The sequence below is a fragment of the Oryzias latipes genome, chromosome 18 (genome assembly GCF_053564925.1).
Source record: "Oryzias latipes strain Hd-rR chromosome 18, Olatipes_Hd-rR_3.1".
Taxonomy (NCBI): domain Eukaryota; kingdom Metazoa; phylum Chordata; class Actinopteri; order Beloniformes; family Adrianichthyidae; genus Oryzias; species Oryzias latipes.
The window spans coordinates 10607111-10627500 of record NC_136254.1 but is presented as its reverse complement, the minus strand read 5'-3'; the positions used below and the strand labels follow the sequence as shown (position 1 = coordinate 10627500).

At 40.7% G+C, this 20390-nt stretch overlaps 1 protein-coding gene and 1 long non-coding RNA gene across 2 annotated transcripts; both read left to right on the top strand.

The window, feature by feature from the left end:
- Positions 1-3150: 3150 nt before the first annotated feature.
- On the top strand, positions 3151-13471 carry LOC105358615 (uncharacterized). Its single transcript, XR_002875308.2, has 4 exons — positions 3151-3279; positions 3367-3639; positions 3721-3933; positions 13418-13471. It is a non-coding gene; the product is annotated as an uncharacterized LOC105358615 (long non-coding RNA).
- Positions 4969-12031, top strand: LOC144987202 (sterile alpha motif domain-containing protein 3-like). Its single transcript, XM_078936309.1, has 10 exons — positions 4969-5133; positions 6229-6415; positions 6793-6951; positions 7124-7211; positions 7391-7546; positions 8698-8904; positions 9349-9520; positions 9635-9714; positions 9838-11429; positions 11493-12031. Exons 1-9 carry the CDS (start codon positions 5034-5036, stop codon positions 10132-10134), a joined length of 1446 nt encoding a protein of 481 aa, XP_078792435.1. The 5' UTR covers positions 4969-5033; the 3' UTR covers positions 10135-11429; positions 11493-12031.
- Positions 13472-20390: the final 6919 nt, after the last annotated feature.

Below are 20390 nucleotides of genomic sequence, written 5' to 3'. Positions count from 1 at the left end.
GGTGAGTCTCATAGTGGTGCTGAATGTTATATTCATTGAGCACTGCGACCTGTTGACATACCAAGCACGCAGGTTTTGCATTCAGCTCCGTGAACAAAAAAAAAAAATCCTTCCATTGTTCCTGGAAAGCTCAGCACCTCACTTAAACATATTGAACCATCTGGCCGTATGACACCCCTGCTTTAGCCTTTCTCACCTCCCGCCCCCATAACTGATTGATTGATAAACAGGTTGAGCACAGAAAAAGGTTGATGGAAATGCTAATAGTTGGGACCTCCCTCTTTGTGGATAGATGCATAGCTAGTCAGGTGCAGCATTAAAGTCAGGGACAGAACAACACCACAGCAAGGCAGCGATGAAGGTCCCATCAAGAGCAGCCTACCCAGAGGGAGAGAATTTTATGAATCTTTCAAATTCTTCAGTTTAAAGTATGGAGACCCTGTCATTAAATTTAAATAGCTTATTGTATATTATTCATTTTGGTGTACAGAGCTGGGGGGTATTCCAAAAAGCATGTTATGTGAGTTAACACGGTAAATTTGAGGATACAGAAGTGGATAACCTCAGCTTTTGGTGTCAAAAACTGAGGTATAATTCAGTGTATGCTTAGTTGCAATAGCAACTCATGCTCTGAACAAAACCTGGTCTGGAGCAAGTTAAGTTGATTGTGGGCCTCAGAGGTGACGGATCATGGCGTGCCCATTTGAAGATCATTTAGTAGACGAAGAAGCGAAGATGATAGTTTTTTTCCGCCGTGAGAGGGTGTTAAGATCACGTATCGATGTATTTAGTTTCCAAATGATTATTTACTGTAGCGTTATCATTTTTCTAGAGACTCTTTAATTTATTTAACAGATGTTTTGAAGCCATTCATATTGAACGTGACATCTGGGAGCAGCGCTGAGCATCGCCATCATACACCTCGATGGGTCTAGCTTTGTCGATTTTTGTCACTGCAGATGCGGTCTCTTCATCTTCATCCTGCAGTGTAATTATGTAAAGATGCTTGATCTACCAAACAGACAACTAAGGATCTAATGACATAAATCACTTACAGTTATGACAAACTGTGGTGATGCAGGAGGCTCCATCAATATGTACTGACCATCAGCATCTGCAATACAATAAAACTAGTCAGATACTCTATGTATATTTTCAAGCAAACACCTAATAATAAAGGAGAATTGATATACATTATACATCATATGCAGTACTGTAGAATAAAATATACAATAGAAATGCACATAGAAGTACCGTATTTTCACGACCATAAGGCGCACCGGGTCATTGGGCGCGGTCTCAGTGAGGAGGGGGTTTTCAGTCTTTGACACATACAAAAGGCGCACCGGGTGTTAAGGCGTGGGCACGTTAACGCGGGACACCGGAGCTGAGAGCACACACATTCATTGTGGAAAATGCGGCGAGAGAAAAACTGAGTTGGTTGAACTGAATTTTTATTGTTTCCCAGTCTTAAAACGGCATCTTAAAATCCATCAAAGTCCTCCTCTTCGGTATTAGAAATAAACAGCCTTTGTCAAACACCGCAGGTTGACTTTCATCATCATCAGAGTCCGTCTCGTTGCCGCTCAGCTGCTCCTGAATGATGCCTGCTTTTACGAAAGCTCGAACAACAGTGGAAGCAGACACGTTGGCCCAAGCATCGACAATCCATTCACAGATAGTGGCGTAACTCGCCCGGCGCTGCCTCCCAGTCTTTGTAAAAGTGTGTTCGCCGTCCATCATCCATCGCTCCCACGCCGTTCGTAGCCTTACTTTGAATGCCCTGTTCACACCGATGTCCAGCGGTTGGAGTTCCTTCGTCAAACCTCCCGGAATGACAGCAAGATCAGAGTTCATCTGCTTCACTTGCGTTTGTGAGATGTGCGCGCATGGAGTCACAGATTAACAGTGACGGTGACGCGTGGAAAAAGCCACCTGGTCTCTTAACGTACACCTCACTCAGCCACTCTTTCATTTTCCCTTCATCCATCCAGCCCTTTTTGTTGGCCTTAACGATCACTCCTGCCGGAAACTTTTCTTTCGGAAGACTTTTCCTCTTAAAGATCACCAAAGGTGACAGTTTCTGTCCATCAGCATGGCGGCCAAGCACAACATTGAACGCCGACTTTTTATGCCCCGTTGTGCGTATCGCTATTGTGCTGGTCCCCGTCTTTTCAACGGTGTGACTAACTGGGATGTCAAAGGTGAGCGGCACCTCGTCCATGTTGGTGATGTGGCGGGGCTGTATTTGCTTGTCGGCGATCTTTTTAGGGCAGTAGGAGCGGAAGATGGAAAACTTTTCCTTATCTGCTGGAAGTTGTTGCGCCACCGTAGTTCTCGCCCGGATCGAAAGATGACGCCGTTTCATAAACCGAAAGCACCAAGACGGCCCTCCTTGAAAATGTTCAATCTTCATTTCCTCCGCCATCGTTACTGCTTTCAGTCGAATGGTGACTGTAGAGACGCTTCTCCCAGCCGTTCTCTGACCATGAATCCATGGCTCGAGTCGGTCTTCCAACTCGGGCCATTTTGCCTTTTTTCCGCGGAAACTCAGCTGTGTCTTTTTGAGCTGCCGTAGTTCATTTTCCACCTTCCTCCACTTGCGAACCATGGATTCATTATGGCCCGGAGCACTCACAGAGTGCAAGGACCATATTGTAACTGCTACGAGGGTCGAACACTCAAAGGTCCAAAACGTCAAAAAACCGCGTCAAAACGCCATAAAATGGGGTCAAAGGTTGCCCAAAGCACAAAACGACAACGACAATTGTGTAACGCAAAAAAATTAGACACACACACAACACCATCGCACAAACGTCAAATTTGTAATCGCAAAAATGACGACAAAAACACGAAAAAGCCAAAAAAAAGCCCCAAATTGTTATTTAATTTTCTGATATAAAGCTAAGAGTGATTGAACACAGGATTTAAAAAAAAAAAAGTTTTTTCCCTGAAATAAAAAATCCAACTTTAGGTTCAAAGTACATTTTGGGGCTTCTTTTAAATACCTAATGTAAATCTAACATTTTTGTCCTTTTTTTTTTTAGCAGGAGTCAGTGACAGAAAAATGTTTAGACGCACCTGAAATGTGTATTTGATAAATGTGTTTGTCTTTTTCAGTCATCATGAACCTGCAGCTGCTGGATTCTCAGAGTGGACTTTTCCAGAGTGAGGATGCAGGAACAATTGGTCTAGACGCTACACACAGACGTTCAGCTCCATCCAGGACCCACAGTCAGCACCATCCTCAGCAAACATTGTTCCAGCTCCAGAGGACAGGTACACTCTGCTGTTCTGTGTTCATTGATAGGAAATGATATTTGGAGGAGGTTTCTGTTTTTCATGATGTGTGTTTCTGTCTCTAAGAATCTTCAAGGGGGGGCTCCATCTGCCAGGTGCTGCACTTTGGACTGCATCCCTTCCTCTTCCAACACGGTCCATGAAGACATGGAGGACAGAGTCTGTGGGACTGACCTGCACTAGAAAAAACGACACGCCCTGAAGTCCTGTCTGACCAGCCTTTCTCCTTTCTGTGAGGAACACCTTCAGCCTCATTTGAAAGCAGCTGCATTGAAGAAACACAAGCTGGTGGGACCCTCCAAGAACCTGCAGGAAAACATCTGCTCCAGTCATGATGAGGTGATGAAGATGTTCTGTCACACTGATCACAATCTGTTCTCTCTGCTCTGTGGAAGAACATAACACCGTCTCATCTCACAGCTGCTTCAACAGCAGGTGGAGGAGAGTCGGGAGGTCTTCACTTAGATGATCCATCTCATCCAGAAGAGAAGAGGTGAAGTGAAGAACAGGATCAGATTCCAACAGCTAACTGAAGTGAGGCGGGTCAAAGGTCTTCAGAAGGAGCTGGAGCAGGAAATGACTGAGCTGATGAGGAGATGCTGTGAGCGTCAGCAGAGACGGGATGGCAAAGCAGTTACACTGTCAGAAAAAAGGGTACGGTTGGGGTCCGTTTGTGAACACTTAGGGTACAAATGGTGAATTTGTACCCTAAGTGAGTCACAGTTGCACCTTAGGGTACTCATATGTACCATTTAAGGATAAAAAAGGTACAAATATCTTTCCAACTGTCAGAGGGACCATTTTTGGACCATTTATTCTACAAACAAAGGTACAACCACTTGTGTGACAAAAGTAGTATTACAAAGTGTATAAAACTTCACCCAAAATCATTTAATGAGTTGTTGGTTATTTGGAAAAGAAGCACAAAATAACCAAGTATATTTAAGAGCCCACACATCTTTTATGACTAGTTCTGAACAGTACACAAGCACATATTTTATTGATTGTGCAGAGCATCAAGATAATAACTTTTGAACATGTATTAGTGCATGTATTTTTTTACTTATATAAGAGCTGTTTTAAATTTTGCTTTTAATTTAGAGCAAAAGCACAATGTAGACAAAATTATTTGACGTTTAACCTTATATGGTGTACTTTAACTTGGCCTAAGTCAGTGCTTCTCAATTATTTTTTGCCAGCCCCCCCCCAGGAAAAAGAAAATGTTTCGAGCCCCCCCTAACCCCCCCATAACCTTCCCCCACACACTCACTCGTGCGGTGACAATATAATAGGTTAGCATCTACAAAAATTTTGTAAGTAAACCTAAAATTGTATAACAAAAGAAAAACTATATAAATCCGCTTTTAACACATATTAACTTTATTTTGCCACAGAAACCCAGTTCTAGTTTTACACAGAAATAAAGCTGTCTCTGCCTCTGTCACCGCCCCCGCCCCCCTCCCACCGTTAAATTTGCGCCGTATTACCTGTGCATAAAACCGCCACTACTGCCCCCCCCCCGCGCCAGTATCGCATCACCCCCCCCCCCCCCCCCCCCCCCATAAAGTGGCGCGTGCCCCACTATTTGAGAAGCACGGGCCTAAGTTCAAGAACGCATATTCACAGCAGGCATTCTTTAAATTCATGTTGTCCAATAGGATTGTAGCACGCGCGGTGCATTTTTATGCGCGCCAAGTATAAGAGAAGATTGTGGACGACGGTTATTCGACATCATGGCTGTCTCACTTCAGACATTGTCGACGGAGGATCTTCTTGAAAAACTAGAGGAAGCTGGAATACATGTCACTGAAGACGAAGCACAGAAATTCAGAGGTAAGTTTTATTTTAAGTACTGTGAAAATCGTCTGAAACGTTAGCTAACGATAGGCCTAAGTAAAAACGTTTCATGATGTAGGCGCCGCGCGAGGGAAACTTTTCTTCGAAAACACTGACCTGAAGAAACCAATCTATTTATATAAAATTTGAAGCGGTCATAGAATCTGTTCAAACATGTCGAGTTTTGTGTGAATCAGCTTTTACCACAGATTTATAAATCCATTTTTATATCATTTTCTTACTAAGTTGCGCTAACGTAATTACGTGTTCACTGCGGGGCGAGGGAACTCCTGTCCTGTTTTATTTTAATGACTCTCCCAGTCAGTCTGAAATTATATAATTTAAAAATTTTATCCGTGTTGATGATTAATATCATTTCTATTTGCTAACGTAACGTACATATTTAAAAACCGTTCTAAACGTAAGTCCAGGAGAGCCCTAGTCATTTGTCCCGTCAGATTGAAGATACTAATAATATGTACACTTAATCTTGTAACGTACTAAAAGAGAAACTTACTTTTTTATGAGAATGTATTATTACAAGAAACATAACTTAAATTAACAGCTCAAAGACTAAAAATGTATTGTTATGAGTTTATCAGGTATGATAAATAATGGTAAAATGTTGATTGCTGTCCTAGAGAGCCTGTACGCCGACGTAAGATACGTTTTGCCTCAATAGCTTTTGTACCTAAGAATATAACTGCCCCAGTGAAATTTTTGTACCCTTTTCTGAGAGTGCATGCCAGAGTTTCTTAATTCTGCCCCATGTGATCCATTTTCCTGCAACCTTTATCTAACTTCCCTGCCTGTAACGTTAAACTTTTTAGTGATCCTAAAGACCTTGATTAACTTGTTCAGGTGTGTTTGATTTAGGACTGGAGCTGAACTCTCTGCAGGAAAATTAATCTGGCGGTCAGGGGTGAGAGCCCCTGTTGTAAAAGTATTTTTTTCTTTAAATATTTTTTAATTAAAGCTATTTTTAGACTGATAAATGACCATTGACTAAAACATTTCTTTTTATGTTAAAACCTCAAACCTAAACCTTAAGCTCATCATCATGATCATACTTTTTTTCTTTTCTTTTTCCAGAAAATGAAGTGGATGGGGAAACAATAGAATGTGGCCTCACAGAGAACATGATCTCATATTTATTTCAAGGCTCCTTTAAAAAACAGGCCAAGTTTAACAAATTTATAGACGAAATGAAGGAGGTGGTAACAATAACACTAGAAACCGTGCCAGCAGAATCCTTTCAAAGAACCTCAACTACAGAAATGTAAGTATAACATTGAGTTTTATGTATTCATTATATTGGTCCTATATTTTGTCGACAGATATAGATTTTTTTTATGCCTGATGCCGATATCTTAGAAAGTAGGCTGGCCAAGCAGCACACAGAAAGAAACTCAGTTAACATATTGTGCTAAACATTCCTAATGTGGAGTTTTTATATTTATGATATATGATGCAGTTAAGTTCGGGCTGGAATGATGTGTAAATGTAATCGGTTATGTAAACCGACTTGCAAGAAATGTGTCTATTCATCCCACTGTTTATATTCATCTGTTATTACAAAAAATATGTTCCTTATAGTGGCTAATCATTAATATTAATACTAATGCAAGTTCTTAACTACTACCCCATCCTCTGCAGAAATGCAACAAGTGGTAGACTGCCTTCTGGATTTGCCATTCCACCATTTCCTAGAGATCTTCAGGCCAAGCTTGATAACAAAGAACCATGCCAGAAGTCCTCTAAGGATAGACACAGAATCATTAGAGTTCTTCATGACGCCATGATAGAACACACAATGTAAGTCAGCAACTTGAAAAGCAAGATAAATACTTTGAATGCATATATGAAGCAATGCTTTGTTGACATGCATTGAAAGGATTTGTTACTTAAAAGTAATACAAATTAAAGATAATTTTATTATTTAAATAGGTTTCTAATGGGCCAGCTGTTTTTTAATTAAATCTTTCAGGTATCCAACCAATGCAGAATATGTTCAGGTGGCAAAAGCACTTATCATGAAATATCCTTTTCTAAAGGATCTTGAAGGGAATGGCTATGTAAGTAACAAGCAATGAACTTTATATCATGTAAAATTATAAGGCCTTTGCTCCAGTAATGATACGATCTTAAATATAGTTTACATCAAAAAATTTAAATGTCAAAAATTGGTGGTTCTGTTTACATGCGTTCACAAAAATGATGTCAAAATCTCTTGTATGTTTCCCTCATGTGTTAGCACACTTGGCATCAGTCCCTCAAACGCAAATTTAAAGCTGAGCGTGCACCTCTGGTCCATGATGATGAGGTTAGAAAGAGTAAGGAGAAGTTTGGGCACAAGAAAGTGAGACTCTCTGAACAATCTCCAGCAGCCTGTCGCAGATCTGAGTTAGGGGTAAGTGGATTCCTGTAGTTCAAACAGTTTATTAGTCAATAGCCAAATTCAATTTGACATCTGAAAAGTAATTGAATTAGGGCTGTGTTTGTCATTATCACAAATACTAAGTGTTTTTAACCTTATGCTTACTTTAGTTTTCATACATTTAAATACATATAAGTACTAGCAAAAACAATCATTTACAGTTTGTAAAATACATGCTGATGTCTAAGGCAGTGTTTTTCAACCAGTGTTAGGTGTGCCGTGGGAAATTAATTGCCCTCATTAACTGATTTAACAACATTTTCCATCTCCAGGATATCAGCTCTATGTTCATCCAAACAGGCCCTGATAAAACACTGAGAAATTAGGAATATGAAAGATCATAACTACTTTTTTATTTGTGTTTATTTGATTCTATTAAAGACATTTTGATAAGAGTGATGGTACCGCGATTTAGCTGCAACTAAAGCCATTTTTGGAAAAATCCCGTCCCTTTAATTGTCTCTACCAATCATTCTTGGAATATTAATCATACGTCGTCAGTCTGACCAATCAGTTTTGGTTAAATTCTTCACTTTCATGTTCTGAATTCTGCTGATAAAGTTGCTCAGTTCTAACAAAAATACTTTAGTGGCGTAGATTTCCACAGAATCCGGTGTCAGACCGTGGAAAATGTGAACAAATCAAGGAAGCTCAGAGATGCTAGTCTTTCTGCGTTCAGCGGATTAACTACATCTCCCATGATGCATCGGGTTAAAGTGACAGCGTGAGGGTCTCAGCGCACAATGAGTCTCTCCTATTAACGTCTTGAAACCACAACGAACACACACAACTATGAAGCTTCCACTATTCTTCAAGTATTGAGATTGATTTATAACTTAGTTTTGTGAACTAGTCATCAGTTTTTAACTCAAAATCAATAAAGTCAGTGCAGTACTATACTCTAGAGTCTCATAATAATGTTTCAAAATAAAACTTAACCATTTGTTTTTTTGGACAGCCAAATTTTTAAACTGGTAATTTTTTAATATGTAATTTACACAGTGGACCCTAAGGTCTATAAACCTTAAAAGAAAGCCCAGAACTTGTCAAAACTGTGGTAAATTTATTCGTAATTTCATTCTAAACATGCATGCATGTATTGACTTTTATATTTGATCCAACAGGCTGTCGCTGTCATTGGTGAGGATGCATCATCCATTGAGGGTCATGTAAATGTCCTGCTTATGCAGTACAGCAAGATGCACCCAGACACCATGGTGGTCAAAGACAGAATGCAGAGAACCTTTGCATGGCGAAGAAGGGAGATACGAGAAGGAATGACTGTGGAGGATATTCTTAAGAAGTACCCTTTCTTAAAAACAACCTCAGGGGTCAGTGACATTTTAAATCCTTTCTCAGCTTAAAATAAATTTTGAATGTCAATATAAACTGAGACATATGCTAAAATGATCATTAACAGATGCTTCAATATTTAGTCAAATTTTTGTTTTCTATTTTTAAAGATTTTTTTAAATGTCCATCATAAGAGGCAGTTGATATTAGATGTATAGAAGAAATAAAGATGTAAGTACTGACATCTTAGTAGGTTTTGTTGCTGTTGAATATTGGTATCGATGGACAACCAAACATTGGGGAGGACAACCATGTTTACTTGCCACGGACAACCATTTTTTCCCCTTATTTCTAACACTGCAATAAGATAACTAAAGGGAAGTGGCAATGAAAGGGGCAACAAAGAATATTAAAATGGTTTATATGTTTTGTTTGTTTTAGTTAAAGTGAATGATTAATTTTGTAATTTTGTCAATTTTTAGTTGTTTGATGAAGTTGACCGAATCCATCCAACATCTGTCAGTTTAAGCCAGCGCTTCAAGGATGGTTTAACGAGTATTGTGCCAAAGGTGCTTGAGCTGGTTCAAGGAAAAGCTCCATTGGCCAAAGTTTACAAACAAGCAAGAGAAGAGATGCTTGCAGAAGACCTACCAGGTATTGACATTAAACGTAATCCTTAGTAATCTTTAGTGTGTTTTATAGTTTTTATTAGAATTTGTATCAATATTATCTTATCTTACTTTTTTTTTTTTTTTTTTTTTACAATAGATTCGGACTTTCGTGCAGCACTGATTCTGCTGCCCCACATCTTTAAAGAGAAAGTTGAGAGCTTTATCAGACTGGAAGAGGTATGAAACTGTTTAACTCTCACGTTGTAAGGCTCCGGTACATGTCCAGTTATGCATTTCTGACAGATGTTGCATTGTTTAACTGATATATGTTAACACTTTTTTTTTCTTTTCATTTCACAGAGTCATGCAGATACTCCATACCCAACCATACAGCTGGTGGAAACTGACTGGAAAATGGCTTTCTCCAAGAGGGTTCAAGTCTTTGTCAAAGTGGATGGTGTGGAGGTGTGGAGGGGAATAGGAGTTGAAGAAGGGATAATTGCAGCCTTCAGTGCTTACTATGTTTTCAACTTGGCTTATCCACCCTACATGAAGAATACACTGACCTTTCTGCAGCATGCCATTGCAAAGATTACTGAGGTGGGTGGCAAGCCCCTTCCAATAACTGTCACCAGAATAATTAATATCCTGTGCTAAAAATGCCACAACTTTATCGATGCACAAGGTGTAGAAGAAAAACATTCACCTTAATGAAACTAATTCAACATGTTGGTCTGGTTCACAACCATGAACCCAATTTCAGCATCACTTGTGGACTAAATAACTGTAAGTCATCTTTTACAATATATGAGTCTTTCAGGCGTCACGTCTATCGAAAACATAGGAAGCTTGTTCTACCTCACGAGGATATGGATGCTACTGAATACATAGACAATGACAATGATTTTGAAAACATGGACTGTCACTATCATCTGGAGAATACCAATGAGCTACAGCCTCGTACAGATGAAATGCCTCCACCTAGTAGGAATCAGCTTTTGACAAACTTCAAAGAAAATCTCTTCAGTTTCATTCTTAAATGTAGAGAAAAAAATCACATTCCACAGACCGTCCAGCAGGAAATAGTGAATGATATAAATTTTTTATTTTGTTATTTTAAAGAAAATTACGACTCTTTTATTACTTACCATCTTCAAAAAAATGGGTTCAACATTTTAGAATGTCCTGAAATAAGAGAAATGGTAGAGTCAGTGGATTTTTTTGAAGAAGCTTCAAAAATTGTTAGATCTCCACACATGTTAAAAGAACATTGTAAGTTTAAGCTTAGGCTGATTGAACCAGTACATCACATTTTGAGGTCACCAAGTGGACACAAAATAGGCACCTATTCATATGTACCCATCACCGAGGTTTTAAGTAACTATTGCTTACATGAGGACATATTTGATGAAATTCAGGCTAACGACTATCTAGAACGAGATCCAGATTATTTAAGTGACTACACAGATGGTACATGTTTTAAGGAACATCCTTTATTTAAAGTTAATCCGCATGCATTACGTCTTCATTTTTACGAAGATGAATTTGAAGTTGTGAACCCTCTAGGTTCAAAGAAAACCAAGCACAAGCTGTGCGCTTTTTATTATTCAGTAGGCAACCTTAAACATCGCTCAAAACTGAAGCACATCCATCTGGCTTTATTAGTACGACAAACATTTGTAAAAAGCTGTGGTTTAGCAACCATCTTAAAACCAATGTTAGATGATCTTAAAAAACTTGAAAGTGAGGGGTTTGTGGTAACTGTTGGTGGGATTGAGAAGACTTTTCATGCTGCACTAGCAACATTTTCAGCAGACAATCTTTCAGCACATATGTTAGCTGGTTTTACAATGTCATTTAACGCTGGTCGAGTTTGTCGCTATTGCATGGCAAACCACGAAGAAATTAAAGAGAAATTCAGAGAGAGTGATTTTGTTTTAAGAACCCCAGAGGTACATCAGTACCATCTAACATGCATTGAAACCACAGAGGATTTTGTTTTAAGAACCCCAGAGGTACATCAGTACCATCTAACATGCATTGAAACCACAGAGGATCAAAGAATGTATGGTGTAAACTATACTTCACCATTTAATGAGCTAAACTATTTTGACGTGACACAGGCATTTCCACCTGATATAATGCACGATTTGTTAGAAGGAGTAATTCCTCTTGTAATAAAGCTAGTTCTGAGCTGGGCTCACAAAGAAAAACACATTACTATTCAAGAGTTGAATGATGAACTTCAGCAACTCTCCATTGGTCAAAATGACAAGAAAAACAAACCAGTGCAGTTGTCAGAGAGAACGTTTCACAAATCTGGAGTTGCTGGGTCTGCTTCACAAAAGTGGTTGTTGTTTAGGATTTTGCCTTTTTTAATGGCACACCGTATTCCTTCCAATAGTAAACACTGGAATGTTTTCTTGTTATGTCGTGACATTGTTGACATTTTGATTGCCCCAAGAGTGAAAAGGGAAAACCTAGCAATGTTAGATACACTTGTTTTTGAGTTTCTGACACAGCTAAGTGATGTTTTTGGAGATGTTGTTACACCCAAGTGTCCTTTTCTGACACACTACTCGAGACTAACATCAATGTTTGGACCTTTGCGTTTACTTTGGTGCATGCGTTTCGAGGCTAAGCATCAGTATTTTAAGACTGTTGCTAGCAGCTGTAGAAATTTTATTAACATTTCCAAAACCTTAAGTGAGAGGCACCAGATGAAACAATGCTGGGAATTTTCCCAGCACAATATCCTTGATGAGTTTGAGATGGTAGTAGGTAGGAGTATAGAGACACCGTTGTCATCGCTCCCTTTAGACCTACAGAAAATTCTTTCAAATATACATGGAGATGAGAATTTCAACATTCAGCGTGTTTCAAATGTGACTGTTGACAGTGTGAAGTATGCTTTAAAAGACGTATTCATAGTTGACTATGTCCATGCAGAGGAAATTCCTATGATTTTCCAAATTAAATACATTTTAAATGTCAATACTGTATGGTTTCTGTGTGGCAAGTTTTTAATACCTGTGTCATATGATTCACACTTTCATGCATACACAGTAAAAGTTGACTTGGAGTGGAGTGTTATGAAACCAGGGCAAGAGATGGACTTTCAGGCCCTTGACGTGTACTCTGCTGATGACAAATTGTTTGTGGTCCTCAAGAATGTTTAAAAAGTTAAAATTAAATTTGTAATAGGGTTTTTGATGAAATGTGTTTGAGATTAAATGTTTCAAGGGTATAAAGTTGCACTTATTGAAATGTGTACTGTTGGAAAAAATATTGTTTTTTAAACTCTTGATCTTCAAAAATGTTTTTAGAAAATGTAAAATGCAAATAAAATATGTACTTAAAATGAGGTCTAGTGCTGCTTTTTATTTCATGGTTTAAAAAATAGTTAATGAAATGCTATGTACTTTTTACAATTGATCAAATGTTAAGGTTATAGTTACAATGAATACAGTGTGAACGGAAGAAAAAATATAGATTTTTCATTATTTTAAAATTGCTAATGATTGTAAATATATGCATTCTGTTCTGACACTGTGGAGCCTAAAACATACTGTGAAAAATTTAAAAATTTTATTTGTTTTGAATTTTTCAATAAATGCGATAAACAGTAAGTATACTGGTCTTTTAATGTGCTGTATCTGGTACAAATTTGCCATCAAAGGGTACAAAAGGCTTGTCACTGGGGCAGTACCCTTAAAAGAATAAATTTGCACCTTTTTTAAAGGTACATTATGGTACCATAGCACTATAAGGTACAATTTGGTCCACAGAGGTACATATTTGCCTTTGAAAGGTACATACTGAAAGGGTACAAATACGTACCAATATTAAAGGGTACAACGGGTGTACCCTTGAGGGTACTGCCCCAGTGACAAGCCATTGTACCTCTAAAGGTACAAATTTTGCACATTTTTTCTGACAGTGTATCTGTCACTGAAACCTGTGTTCTTTGTGATATGAATAAATCAAGTCAACGTGGTATTTTGTCATTTTCTCACTGAGTGAAGATGCTTGAATGCTTCCCATAACCTACAATGATTGACATGTAACACTCACAAAAGCTCATCTAGCTTACATACTGATGTGGTAACTATTTTCATTTTTTGTAAGAATTTAAACAACTTTCTGTGCGTGAACTTGTTAAAAAAAATATGTTAGGCCAGAATTAAAGAAAACCATCAGTCTTTAAAGGAGAAATGGAGCAGTTCAAACCTCATTGAATGTGGACAGGTGGGTATTTATTTTTTCTGATGAGATAAAGATGCTTTATACTTAAAAACAGGCTTCCAAATTTTAGGGAAACAAATGTAACCAAAAAAAATCTATAATGATCATTTTTAAATACAAAAGTGGTTATTTGTTTAAATTGAAAATAGTAATCAGGTTTTTAGGGGGAAAAACATCGGTACATGTAGTTTTTTTGTCTCCTTTAACATGTAAATACATTTTAACTGTTGTGGTACATGTTCATCAGTCATCACCAATAAAAAAACGGCTCTCTGCTAACAAAGTATGATTTAAAAACACATCTTGTCCATTCACAAAGGTGTATTTTTATGCCAAATTAGTTTGTATTGCTTAGAAATGTCACAAAAGAGTCATTTATTAAAAATACATTATATATTAAACGTTTGTTTTCCACCAGGGAGCCGCCATTTTGTGAACCTGCTGTGTTAAAAAGAGGTCTGACCCCACCTGAGTGGGTCGGTAACAATTTGGAGGGGTGTCCTGTCCCACCTGAGTTGGCCTGTTTAAATAGTTTAGAGCAGCATCTGATTGCACTGCATATACCTTTCATGAAGATGCTTGCTCTGCCTAAAGGAGGGCAGAATGGTGTTCACGGCCCAATCACGTGTGTTCCTGCCAACTTGGTGCAAACGACCAATGTGCTTCCTCGGTCTGACATGGAAGGGTCTCTGCTGCGCGTCAAATTAAAGCGTAAACTGACTTACAAAGGTCATTATGAGTATCAGTTTGTGGATACCATGCACATTAGGCGGGCCTTGCAGTATTTGAAACGCAACAATAAATATTACAAAGACATAGAGTTTAATGAAGCTTGGCTCAATGACTTTTGTAAAGAAGATTTGGAAGAAGAAAATCGCAACGAACCAGAAAAGCAGACTGACAAAAAAGAGGATGAGGCCGATGATGGAGAAGATGAGTTTCTCCATGACAGACAGAATCATTGCATGTTCCAAGATTCTGCTCTGTTCCCAGTGGACATCGGCCAAGAAGTCCTGGATCAGTATTTTGAGGATATTTTGAATTTGGCCCCGGCGGAAGGAAACAATCCGGTCCGACTATTGACTAATCGAGAAAATGAAGCTAAATGTTTTCCTGTCACCTTTCCCGATGGTAAAAACGTTTACCATGAAAACAGAAGGTTCAAATTAACTCTCTCGCGTTACTTCAACAACAGGATCCTCCATGCTGACGGTAGGTTTGCACAGAACGTCGAGTACATCTTCTTTGCACAGTACATGTCGGAGGTGGAGAAGGTTGTTTCGAGTGTGTCTGTGGCTCTCAGAAAAGAAAAATCAGGAAGAGCATCTGAAGGTGTAAGTGCCGATGCACGTTCTGAGAAAACCCTGAAGAAGCTGCTGGAAGCAGATCAGGGCTTTTGTTTCCTCCGGCCTATTCGAGGCACTCCGGCATTCTGGCAGGCTACACAGAAGGACCTGTTGGCCTGTGTTCGTCAGCTGGGTATTCCAACGTGGTTCTGTTCGTTCTCTGCAGCCGACATGCGTTGGAAAAATCTCCTCGACACTGTGTTAAGACAGGAGGGGAGAACCCAGACAGCTGACCAGTTGGATTGGGCTGAAAGATGTGAATTGTTGCGCAGGAACAGCGTCACCGCGGCACGCATGTTTGACTTCCGCTGGCACTGATCCTGAGGGTGGTCCTGATGTCTCCGGCTAATCCTATAGGGAAAATTGTGGATTTCTTTTATAGGATTGAGTTCAAACAGCGTGGGTCTCCTCACGTGCACGTTTTGTTTTGGATTGAGGGGACTCCACGGATAGGGAAAGAGTCGGAAGAGGAGGTTGCAGCATTTATTGATAAATACATCACCTGCGAGATTCGTGATGATTATGAGGTGTTGAAGGAAATTGTTCTGGCTGTCCAGCAGCACTCCAGGAACCACACCAAGTCATGTAAGAAGGGGGGGACCAAATGTCGCTTCAACTTTCCAAAAACAGCATCCGGCCGCACATTTGTAATTGAAGACGAAAAGATTTTGAAATGCCCTAAATGTACCGACCCGAACGTCAAAGCCGGCGAAGTATCCAAATTAGAATGCATCTGCTGGAAGATTGACATGAAGAAGCAGATTGCTGCGGAGGCATTTGAATTTTTGACCGAAATTAACCGCGTTGTAAACGACGAAAAATCTGAATTCGAAACCCTGGAGCAGATCTTTGAGTATTTCCAAATTGACCAGGAAATATACAAGAAACTGTTCAGGGCCTGCCATCGGAGAAGCCAGGTCGTCCTAAAAAGAAACAAAAATGAAATCTGGATTAACCCCTACAACAAGTCCCTGTTAAAATGTTGGAATGCAAACATGGACATTCAGTACATCGTTGATGCGGTCGCTTGCGTCGTGTACATCATCTCGTACATTTCAAAAGAAGAGCGCGAAATTGGCCTGTTGTTGCGAAACACCCAAAAAGAAGCGGAAAAGGGAAACACCAGTGCAAAAGAGACGCTGAAGAAATTAGGCACCGTATATTTACACAATCTGCACGTGTCGGCTCAAGAAGCAGTGTATAGATTGGCTAATATGCACCTAGAAGAATGCTCCAGAAAAGTTGTGTTCATTCCAACCGGGGACAACATCATTAGGATGAGCAAACCGCTTGCTGTTCTGCAGCAGCAGGACGAGTCCGGGTCCCAGTGGATGCAAAACATCGTGGACCGGTACAAAAATAGGCCACACGATCAGGAATTTGACGACCTGTGCATCGCTACTTTCGCATCGGAATATCGGCTATTATCTAAAAACGAAAGCTCTAAAAATGCAGTTGAGCTCCAAAATAATTGTGGTCTGGTTGTAAAACGCACACGCACCAAACCTGCAGTCGTCCGTTATGCGCGCTTCTCCGAGCACAAAAATCCGGAGCGGTTTCATTTGAGTATTCCTGTTCCCTTCTCTACCCCTGTGCCGGTTCCAAGCCCGGTTTGAGAAGGTTGCGTCAGGAAGGGCATCCGGCGTAAAACGTTGCCAAATTTACCATGCGACTTGTTCGCTATGGCGACCCCTGATTGGAGAAGCCGAAAGTGGAAGAAAAATTCTCTAATTATTCCTCCCGTATTGCACGGACGACCTGAAACCGCAGGATTTCAAATTCTACCAGGATTATTATAAGAACGGTACGGTGCGTCTTCGAACAAGGTTGAAAGTGTTGTTGATCGTAACCGGGAGAAGTTTGAGCGTGAGGCTGATGCGTTGGAGCTGACCCAGGCTGAGCTGTCGGATGCAGAGTTTTTGGAGGCTGCATGGGACATTTTGGTCCCCGGGGCCCAGTTGGAGCAGCGGGAGAGTGAGATGGAGCAGCTGGTAGAGAGAGGGACAGAGGGTGAACATCAGGAGGACATTCCAGATCTGGATGTTCTCCGTGGAGAAGCTGCTCGACTGGAGAAGAGTCCCGGTCTCAGTAGGGAGGAGGGGCTGTTGCTCATCAGCTCTCTGAATGAGCTGCAGCTCTCCACCTTCCTACATGTCAGAGAGTGGTGTTTACAGAAGGTCTCAGGTCAGAACCCAGATCCTCTGCACATGTTTGTTACAGGCGGTGCAGGGACTGGAAAGAGCCACCTGATCAGAGCGATCCAGTACGAGGCTACGAGGTTGCTGTCACCTCTGTGTCTCCAGCCAGACGCCGTGTCGGTTCTGCTGACCGCCCCAACAGGGATTGCTGCCTACAGTCTGAAGGCAGCAACCATTCACACTACATTTGGAATCGGTACAGAATTCCGTCTGCCGTACTCTCCTTTGGGCGAGGAGAAACTTAATTCTATGCGCATTAAGTACCATGATTTGCAAATTTTGATCATTGATGAGATTTCCATGGTGGACCACAAACTATTGATCTACATCAACGGCAGACTGCGACAAATTAAACAAACAAGTGACTTTTCCCCATTTGGAAAAGTGTCAATTATCGCTGTTGGAGATTTCTATCAGTTGCCTCCCGTTAAAGGGAAACCACTTTATGCAGAAAAATCTGAGCTAAATCTGAGCATTTCACTGCACATTGTACGCTGTATGATTGTGTGTGTGACAAATAAAATTTGAATTTGAATTTGAATTTAAATTTGTGGTCCATGTGCTTCAAAGTGGTTGAACTGACAGAGATCGTCCGACAGAAAGACCAAGCATTTGCACAGATGTTAAACAGGCTTAGGACGCGTACAAAAGACACCAAATTGTTGGCCAGTGACGTGCAAATGCTGAAGCAGTGTGAAACGGGCGAGGACAGCACGGCTTTGCACATTTTCCCCACCAATGCCCAAGTGTTTCAACACAACTTGGAGCAGCTCAAAATTACATGTGAAAATTATTGTGAAATTGTTGTAGAAGACTTAATCCCGAGTAAAGAGACGGGTAAACTGCAACTGATGAGTGGGCATCACAAAAAAGTGAAGAACAGCTGTTTGGAAGAGAGGCTGTTATTGGGAGTCAATGCTCGAGTGATGCTATGCAAAAATTTAGACATCAGAGATGGATTGGTAAATGGGGCATGCGGCATAGTCACCCACATTGAATCCTACAGAGAGGGGGGCTTTCCAAAATATGTTTATATGAAATTTGATGATGAGGAACTTGGGAAAATAGCTCGGAGAAGGTGTGCCAAAGCCGACTTGCCTGGTTCGACTGCTATAGGGCCCGAGGAAGAGCGGGTGAGCCAAAAGGGGGGGATGAGGAGACAGTTCCCACTCAAGCTGGCATGGGCTTGTACCGTCCACAAGGTACAAGGCCTGACTGTGGACAAGGCTGTGGTCTCCTTCAATAAGATCTTTGCTGCTGGACAGGTTTACATTGCTGTGAGTCGGGTCAGGACCATCGAGGGGTTAATCATTCGGGATTTTAAGGAAAAGGCGATTTACTGCAATAAACATGCGAAGGCTGCTCTGGAGAAGATGCCCCCCCTCCTGAGTGATGAAAGAAGATGTGACCCGTCTTCTTTCAGAGTTTTCCTGCTGAATGTTCAGGGATTGTGCAGGCATGTCTCCTATCTGGCCCACTGTACACAGCAGCTGCAGCCTAACTGCATTGCTGTGACAGAGACATGGCTGACCCCTAGCTCTGCCTTAGAAGCTGTCCAAATGGACGGCTTCAGTTTCCACAGCCGTCCGAGAGGGCTTTCCTACAGTGGATCCAACCCAGCATTAGTTGTCCTGAAGAGCCAGCAACATGGTGGTGTCGGGATCTACTGTTTGGACGGAGGAGACTACCAAATTCTGGAGAAGCCAGACCTTAATTTGGAGTGTGTTGTTTACAGGAGTCTGGCTCTAAATTTAGTGTTAGCTGTAGTGTATCGGCCCCCCTCCTATCCTGTAGTGCTGTTTAGGTCCCACCTACAGGATTTAGTACTTTGGTTAGAAACTCACAGTGAATCAGTAGTAGTGATGGGAGATTTTAATGAAGACATCCTGAAGTCCTCTTCCATTTTTAATCTGATGACGGACAGAGGCTTCAGGCAGCATGTCACTTCTCCCACAACAGAGCCAACCATCATAGATCATGTCTATGTTAAAACTTCCAAATTCACTGTCAAGGCCGTGATCAGTCAAATTTACTTCAGTGACCACGAGGGGATCCTCTGTTCATTTAGTGCATCCTAGAGGGGGGGGAGTTTTCTGCCGGAGACAGCCTGGTGGTTATTGTAGGTTGGGGAATTATCGTTGGATTTTTTTTTATAGTGACAACTAGGAGGGAGGGGGGTCTAAAAGTGTAGGAATGAATAAGGTAAGTTCTTGAATTTTGTTTTTCTCAGATAATGCATGTGTTCATGTTCATTTGTTATTAAATGTTCAGTTTCTTTTACTGTATTTCAACAAGCATGTGACACAAAAACACGTAATTTCTAATAGCTTTTTAAAGCAATTAGATTAACATTCACTTCAAGTGTATTGGATCATTTGAAGTCTAATGCTGGTTGAAATACAGGTTTTGCTTCCATGTTCAGTCAAAAAAAGCAAAAGGCACTGGTAGTTGGTACTCTGGCTTCAGCTAGATGGGGTTCAACTCCCTGCAGTGTCCTTGAAAATTCTTTGACTTTAACCTGAAACATCAGAGTAAGTAGTCTTCCAAAAAACAATTTTTTATAAATGTGTTAAGATTATTAAATTTTGATAAAGAATTGTATCAGATTTGATAAATATAGCACTACTAAATATGTATCACCTCTTCATCAGGTTTGCAGCTGACACAACGGTGGTTGTTGATGAGACCCACCACTGCATGTTAGAGGCCACCTACAGAAGTGAGGTGAGCAGGCTGCTCTGCGATGCAAAGACAACAATCTCCACCTTAATGTGGAGAAGACAAAGTCGATGGTGCTGGACGTCAGGAGAACTCAACCCAAGCACGCTATACTGATCATCAATGGTGCTGCTGTGGAAAGGGTGAGATGCACCAAGTTCCTGGGGGTGCACATCTGCGACAACCTGTCTTGGAAGCACAACACTGCATCAGTGGCCAAGAAAGCCCAACAACGCCTGTACTTCCTCCCCAAACTAAAGAGGGCCAGAGCTCCGCCCCCCATCATGCAGCCCTTCTACAGGGGCGCCATCGAGGGCATCCTGACTTGCTGCATCACCGTGTGGTATGGAGCCAGCACCACATAGTAAAAACAGCTGAGAAGATCATCGGTGTCCCTCTCACTGGC

Coding starts and splice junctions, on each gene's coding strand:
- LOC144987202 (XM_078936309.1), top strand. CDS start 5,034: ATGGCTGTCTCACTTCAGACATTGTCGACGGAGGATCTTCTTGAAAAA. Junction 7,212..7,390: donor ATCTTGAAGGGAATGGCTAT/GTAAGTAACAAG, acceptor CTCATGTGTTAG/CACACTTGGCATCAGTCCCT. Junction 7,547..8,697: donor GTCGCAGATCTGAGTTAGGG/GTAAGTGGATTC, acceptor TTGATCCAACAG/GCTGTCGCTGTCATTGGTGA.